The sequence below is a fragment of the Euleptes europaea genome, chromosome 1, assembly GCF_029931775.1.
Source record: "Euleptes europaea isolate rEulEur1 chromosome 1, rEulEur1.hap1, whole genome shotgun sequence".
Taxonomy (NCBI): Eukaryota; Metazoa; Chordata; class Lepidosauria; order Squamata; family Sphaerodactylidae; genus Euleptes; species Euleptes europaea.
Window position 1 is genome coordinate 161,969,000 of NC_079312.1, and position 7,567 is coordinate 161,976,566.

The 7,567-nt window shown below is 45.2% G+C and overlaps 1 protein-coding gene across 1 annotated transcript in view; it reads left to right on the forward strand.

Annotated features, from left to right (window-relative positions):
- TFCP2 (transcription factor CP2) overlaps positions 1–778 on the forward strand; it is a 59,333-nt gene extending 58,555 nt beyond the window's left edge. The window contains exons 14-15 of the mRNA XM_056864915.1: positions 444–495; positions 721–778. Coding sequence (XP_056720893.1) covers positions 444–495; positions 721–758 — 90 coding nt within the window. The 3' untranslated portion in view covers positions 759–778. The remainder of the gene's footprint in view (positions 1–443; positions 496–720) is intronic.
- The last annotated feature ends 6,789 nt before the right edge of the window (positions 779–7,567 follow it).

Here is a 7,567-nt window from a genome sequence, read left to right on the forward strand (position 1 = left end):
ACCTATATGTTGAAACACAAAGAACATAACAAAGTTTACCCAAGATACAGAGCAACAGACTTCTGATGAAGCTGATACGCGGAACAAGGATAAATCGCGAAACCTTGTATAGTTTGTTTTGTGTTGGCAGAAGTGTTTTGGAAATTATAGGTTGATGTTTAAAAATATAAATATCCTTTTTGGAAAATTATATAATTTATTAAATTCAGGTGTATAGTGGTATTTCTTTTTCTCTTCATATGTGTTTCAGAAGGGGCAGCAGATTGAGGCTTCTCTTCTGCCCTTCTCTCAAGGCCAGCCTCTTACTAAGAAAGCGAGCCGGGAACCTTAGGTAGGCACATTGCTTGGATACGTTTCACGTTTGAAGTGTTGCAGTTCTCCTTTCCGGATGAGTAAATGCCTGGATCCCTAAAGCTGCTGTTTGTTTTCCTTCATGCTTTTAGATGATACAGAACTTTCAAGATGAGTCGTGTTTTGTCTTGGACACAATGAAAGGTAAACCGTCTGTTTGGTGCATATGGGTGTCTGTGTGAGCCCCCCGTCCCCTGTTCTGCTTTTACTTTCTCTGGGCTTTTCTTCCCACTATAAAACAAACCAGTATTTATTGAGGCGAGTGTGCTCAGCGTCAGCTTGCGGCATTTTGGTGGGTCTTGAACGTGGGATGAGGGGATTCAGCCGTTGCATTCCGCTGTGTCCAACGACACTGTGTTTCCTTTGCAGCTGAAACCAATGACAGTTACCACATCATCTTAAAATAAGCGGGAGACTCGAACATAACCGTCTCTTCTCGCTCATGCTCTGCTTCATCTTCTGTCTTGGCACCTGGATACCATCAAGATATCCACAAAAAGCAACTGAGATTCATCTCGTCACCGCAGCATGTTGCCTCTTGTTAGGTGAACACCCTGTACTGTCACTGGCACGCAGGTAGACATCTGTTGTAAGCACACCGCTGCTTGTTCGGTGTTCAACAACATGGCTACGACCACCGGGCTGATCGGTGAATGGAAACTTTGTAATGACGTGTCACTGGTTGGGGACGAGCCGCCTGTCATGTACGGCCGCGACGCTTTGATGGGGAGCGGGGGGTGGGAATAAGGTTTCTGTTGGCAATGCTCTAGGCACCCCTGGAAGCGAGCATCTGTCCTGGAAAGTCTCTTGTCTCAGCTGTGCACACGTTCTTGATGCGGACTGGGCTGGTACAGCCAAGGAGATTTCCGGGTTTGGGACCAATTTTTAGATAAAGACTGGGTTCTTGTTCGGACTACTTCAAACCTCATTGATTTTTTTAGGTAAAGAGGCGCACGTGTGTGTGTTCGTGAGTGACCTGTGGTTTTGTCTCTTCCTTGCCAGTATAAATTAGAAGGAACTCATGAGTTTACGCACTGTAGCGTGGGAAAGGGCCGCCTGTGGCTTTATTCTGCACTCCAGTTCAAGAGATTAGAGTGCAAAAGAGAAAATAGCCGCACTGGATATCATCGGCTGGCTTTTTATTTCTTTACAGACACCCCCCCCTTCCCTAAGATGAGGCGAAGGGGCAAAGAGGATGCCAAGAGACCTGTGTAGCTCTGATGTATTTGGGCTATATAGGACTGACATAGGTCAGTGCTGAATGAATCCTTCAGAAGACCATAGTTGCATCATCCAGGAAAGGGCTGGTAGCAACAACAGCAAAGGCTGCGGAAGCTCCATGGAGACCAAGCGCCCGCCTCTGTTTCCAGGGTAGCAAACAATCTCTGGGTAAAGGCACCATGCTTCTGAAACAGATGCCAAAATGCATTTTCCTAGCCTTGGAGCGGGAGGGGCTACTGCAGTTTCAAAGATGATGCCCTGAAACCAAGAGTGGGCTACTTGCTGGGAGGGATGAATCCTGCATCTCCTAAGCCTTTCAGTCCCTTTATCAAACTGACATTCATGGCAATTCCAAAAGCCTCCCCCAGTTTCTTGCAACCCCTTGCTGCGTGGTGCACTGGTATCATGGAATACAGAGGCCGGATAGGGGAAAGCTGATGTCTCCTGTGCTTAATCTAAGCAAAGGATTTGGTGGAAAGCTGCTAGAGTTTTTGAATGAAACCTAGCTGCGTATGTTTCTTCCCTGGTGATTTGTGTAGCTTTTATTAATTTCACGTGATTTTTTTTACCGAGGAGAATTTTTTTAATTAACTGGGTTTCTTTAATCGAGTGTGGTGCCCTAATGAGGTGGCAGGAACTTGGGATTGGTCAAATAAAAAAATGGAGGTGGGGAAGAGGCCCTGGCAGTTGCCTCTCGTCGGGGCTTAAATAGTTAAAATGCCAATTCCCACCATATACATGTCAATAAAGATCAGCTTCTTTTTCAGTCAGTCCCCATTCAGTTGCCTTTGGGTGTGGGGATTCATGATCATGGCTTAGCTCACTCGGTCTCACCTCTGCAAACCTGACCAGCGAAAAATTGTCCCGTGGTTGGCTTTAAGGGGGTACCAAGACTCTGCAGTGTGGTGTGTGTCCCGGCAGTGTGCTTGATCAGACAATATGGAACAAAGCAACGTCATGGTAAGCCCCTGAGTTGACTGACGCCAAATCGACTTGATTCAGTTCCTGGTAATGACTGGCTGACCCACGCACAGAGGAAATCCTTCCCCTTCCATGAGCCCCCAAACTGGACTAGCCTCTTACGACAACAACCAAAAGCTTGTGCTGTTTTAGATGTTCTGGTACCTGTTGGGAAGAGATGGAGGATGATGTTATCCAGTCTGCCAGCACTACCACGTTTTGCCATGCCAAAGTGGCAGCTGAATTCTTCCCTTCCTCCCTCCCAAACTCTGCCCTTGAAAAGCCCCTCAGGCATCAATGAGGGTAGCTCACGAGTTGGCCGTTCTTCCTGGCGCTGTGATCGTTGGTGTCCAACTTTTTTCTTTTGTTTTTGTTAAACTAGAGAATGAAACGATGAACTCAAACACGGCTGTGGGTCTTTTCTTTTGACGTGCCTCCCTGCTTAACAAAACCTGGGCATCTCTGGCCATCGAAGGCCATACTGGAGCGAAGCTACGGAAGATGTGAATTTAGTCTTGCTTAATCGGGTGGTCTTAATGGCAGAAGAATGAATGCCACAAGAAATAGGCAAGAATAAGAACTGTACTGGCAAGTGGCCTTCTGTGCCTGCTTTGCAAATCAAGTAATAGTTCAGAATTGAAAATGACACTTTGAATCCTTTTCTAAATGTGTGACTGGTCTGATGAGGCAAATGTACAAGTGTCAAGCTTGTTTACACTCAGTTTTTATATTAATGCTTTCAGGTGTAGAAGATCCACTTTGTTCATCCATTGTAGGCATCTACATTCATGAGTTGGGGTTTGCATCAGTGTTCATATAGTTCTGTTCAGTACTGAAGGTCATATGGGATGAGAATAGAGCTGTTCAGTACCAAAGGTCACATTGCCAGCATGGTGTATTGGTTAAGAGCAGTGGACTCTTAATCTGAAGAACTGGGTTTGATTTCCCGCTCCTCCACATGAGCGGCGGATCGTAATCTGGTGAACTGGGTTTGATTCCCCACTCCTCCACATGAATGGTGGACCCTAATCTGGTGAACTGGGTTTGATTCCCCACTCCTCCATATGAGTGGCAGATTCTAATCTGGTGAACTGGGTTTGATTCCCTGCTCCTCCACATGAGTGGTGGGCTCTAATCTGGAGAACTGGGTTTGATTCCCCACTCCTCCACATGAGTGACGGATTCTAATCTGGAGAACTGAGTTTGATTCCCCGCTCCTACACATGAGTGGCAGACTCTAATCTGGAGAACCGGGTTTGATTTCCCGCTCTTCCTCATGAAGCCTGCTGGGTGACCTTGGGCCAGTCACAGTTCTCTCAGAACTCTCAGCCCCACCCACCTCACAAGGTGCCTGTTGTGGTGGGGGGAGAAGAAAAGGTGATTGTGAGCTGCTTTGAGACTCCTTATGGTAGAGAAAAAGTGGGGTATAAAAACCCACTCTTTCTGCTTCTATTGGGACAAGAATATCATAACTCCAATATTTTTTCCCTTAAAATAATTAAAAAGATAACTCCCATCTCTTTCTCCCAATTAACTGCTTTGCGTTAGCAGCTTTAACAAATGGATGGCTCAGCTTCCTTGCTTGCTTAGCTATAATTCTACCTCTTAAGGTGGTAGTGGGGGGACCCTTTTCAAGCTCATAACAGCTTTGCTGATACAACAAAACATGGAGATTGCATGGATTGATCTGCATAGCTCTGGCTATCACCATCAGTAGAAATGAAGTTGGTAAGCCAAAACATTCCCCCAGAATGGCTTTTCGTCATATTTCCACTTATCACTTCCTTTTATTGGCCTATCTGGTAGATTCTGAACATCGGATGGTCCAATAATGCGGGGGATGTGGGGCAGTGGCTCAGTGGCTGAGCATCTGCTTTGTATGCAGAATGTCTCAGACTCAATCACCAGCATCTCCAGCTGACAAGATCAGGTAGTTGGTGAAGTGAAACACCTCTGCCTGGAGAGCTGCTGCCACTCAGGAGACAATCCTGACCTTGTTGAAGAGCTTCAGTCAGTAGCCCTGTTCGGGATATTCACTTTTCAGGGCTCCAACCATATGTGATGAGAGTGCATGCTACCCATGATCCTCCTAATACACAGGTGCTATGGTGTGTGGAAAGGGTAAAACATACATAGTTTCCATGCATGTTGCGCTTTCGAATGTGTGAATGGAATACTAGATTTTTTTTAAAAGGATACATTGGAAAACTCATGTTTTTCCCTTTTCGTGTTTTCTCCTTTTCACATAACATGGAGGCATTTTGGGAGGATCATGGGTAGTGCATCTTCTTGTTATGCATAGTTGGGATGCCAAACTTGAACATCTGAACAGGGCTAGCATTAGGTAGCTTCCTATGTTCAGTGCATTTGAAAATCGAATTTACCCTGCTTACCAAACTGTTATGCATGCCATTTTAAATCATTTGTGTGATGAGTGTGTGCGTGCGCTGGTTTCATGTTACAGGTTGCAGTTATAGGTTGAGTATCCCTTAACCAGACATCCAATAACCGGAATGACCCGAAAACCGGACGTTTTGAGCTGACATGCAGGCATTACTCACACGCCCTCAGCAGCGCCATTGATGGTTCAATGTACAGAAAATTATTTAGAATATTGTTTAAAATTACATTCAGGCGATGTGTATAAAGTGTATATAAAATATATATAAAGCATAAATTAGTTTCACGTTTAGAAGGGTTCCATCCCCAAGACGTCTCATTATTTTATTTATTTACTTATTTCAATTTACTAGCTGCTCTCCCCAGCTGAGACAGGTCTCAGAGTGGCTTACAAAGAACCTAATATCCCATGAAATCAATAAAACCATTAAAGCAGCATTTAAAATAGCCCTGTAAAAGTCATATAAAACAATATCCCCAGTTTCCTAAGGCGCTTCTAGAGTGTAAAACATAAACTACAACCAGGCAAGTAGCCACTACTGAGGTTATTGTATTTTGGTCACATTATGAGAAGGCAAGAGTCACTAGAAAAGATAGTCATGCTAGGAAAAGTTGAGGGCAGCAGGAAAAGAGGAAGATCCAACAAGAGATGGATTGAATCAATAAAGGAAGCCACGGCCCTCAATTTGCAAGACCTGAGCAAGGCTGTCAAAGATAGGACATTTTGGAGGACTTTGATTCATAGGGTCGCCATGAGTCGGAAGCGACTTGACGGCACTTAACACACACACACAGGCAAGTAGATGATATTGGGACAAAATAAATAGCAGTGGAGGTTAGCAGTGGGGGTTAGGGAGGCCAGCATTTACATATAGGGAACCATATGTATATGAAGATATTCCAAAACATAGAAAGATCCGAAATATGGAACACTTCTGGTCCCAAGCATTCCGGATAAGGGGTACTCAACCTGTAGTGGCATTCCTCATCGTGCTCAGAAGCGGAACAGTTCTGCTGTTGGCAAGTGCTGAGAAGACACTGTGATGCATGATGCACACAGTGGTCTAGACCAGTGGTTCTCAACCTTTTTCCGACCGTGGCCCCCTTCCGACCTTGTTTCCTTCCCGTGGCTTCCCTGTCCTACCGGCAGAAAGGTAGCTATTTAAATGTTTTGTTTGTAAATAGCCAAGGAACAAAGAAGCATAAACAGCCACACAAAATGCACACATGCAGTTCTTATTGGGAAACTGAAATTTACAAAAAACTACCCCACAAAAAGGGAATACAACACGCTAATAAACAACAATGTTCACATACAAGGGAGAACAAAGCCTCTACCATGGTTGCACAAGATTACAGCGATACAAAAATCCACAGTTGCAAACGATGCATAGAAGTGCAATGAAGAAAGTCATAATCACAAAATCACACAAGGTTGGAAGAGACCACAAGGGCCATCCAGTCCAACCCCCTGCCATGCAGGATTCCACAATCAAAGTGCTCCCAACAGATGGCCATCCAATCTCTGCTTAAAGACCTCCAAAGACGGGGACTCCACTACCTCCCGAGGCAGCGCATTCCACCATTGAACCACCCTCACCATCAGAAAGTTCTTCCTAATGTTTAGGTGGAATCACTTTTCTCTTAGTTTAAATCCATTACTCGGTGTCCTAGTCTCTGAAGCAACAGAGAACAAGCTAGTTCCCTCATTAACATGGCATCCCTTCAGATATTTAAACATAGCTACATTGCATGTGTTAGGTTTTCATGTGTTTGTTTTCTTCACTTCTCACTTTCCTCTGTGGCCCCCTAGTCTCATGCAGTTGCCCCCCATTTACGCAGTTTTCACCTGTGGCCCCCTTGGAATATCCTGGGGCCTCTGGGGGAGGCATATGGCCCCAGGTTGAGAACCACTGGTCTAGACAATGGTTGTGGGACCATGTAGGCAATGTAATGCCCCCCCCCCGCACAGGAGCTATGGATCCCACACAGGAGCCACAGTTCCCAAGTAACAATGTGAGAATGTGCACGTGCAAAGGGTTTGTGGCCCAACTTGGAACACGCACTACACAATTGGCTTCTCCCCTCAAGATGAGGACTTAAGTGAGCAAAACAGGTGAGCCAAACAGCCATCACAAAGTAGCAAAGCAAGTCTTTTGCTGAGTATCTTCTCTAGCTTCTGGTTGGGTCTGGGCAGACAGGATGGGGAGAAGACGAGCGTTCATTCTGTACCAGTATCTTCCCTTGGGTCCCACACGGAGCCCACCATAACATGAGCCAAGTGTTTGTGATCCAGCGTAGAACACTACATCAAAAGCAGGCCACCTTTTTAGTGTTCAAGGATGGCACTTGCAGTTTTGCAGTCAAGCAAAGGAGTTGTTGTGCATTTCTAGTGAAAACTTGGCTTCTGTTGACTCTGGACCAATGAATGCAGAAGCCATTGGGGTACATGAACAAGTAAGTGGAATGTTACGTTTTTCCCTTAAAAGTTTAATAAAAGTCTGGAACACATGTAAACATCAGACTATGTTTAGGCTTGGCTGTTCTCCACTTGATCGCCTCTCTCCGCCCCTAGTAGCAAGCTGCATCATAATAACTTCCAGCTAATAAGGCTTCTCCAGAAGGGGAAAGTGCA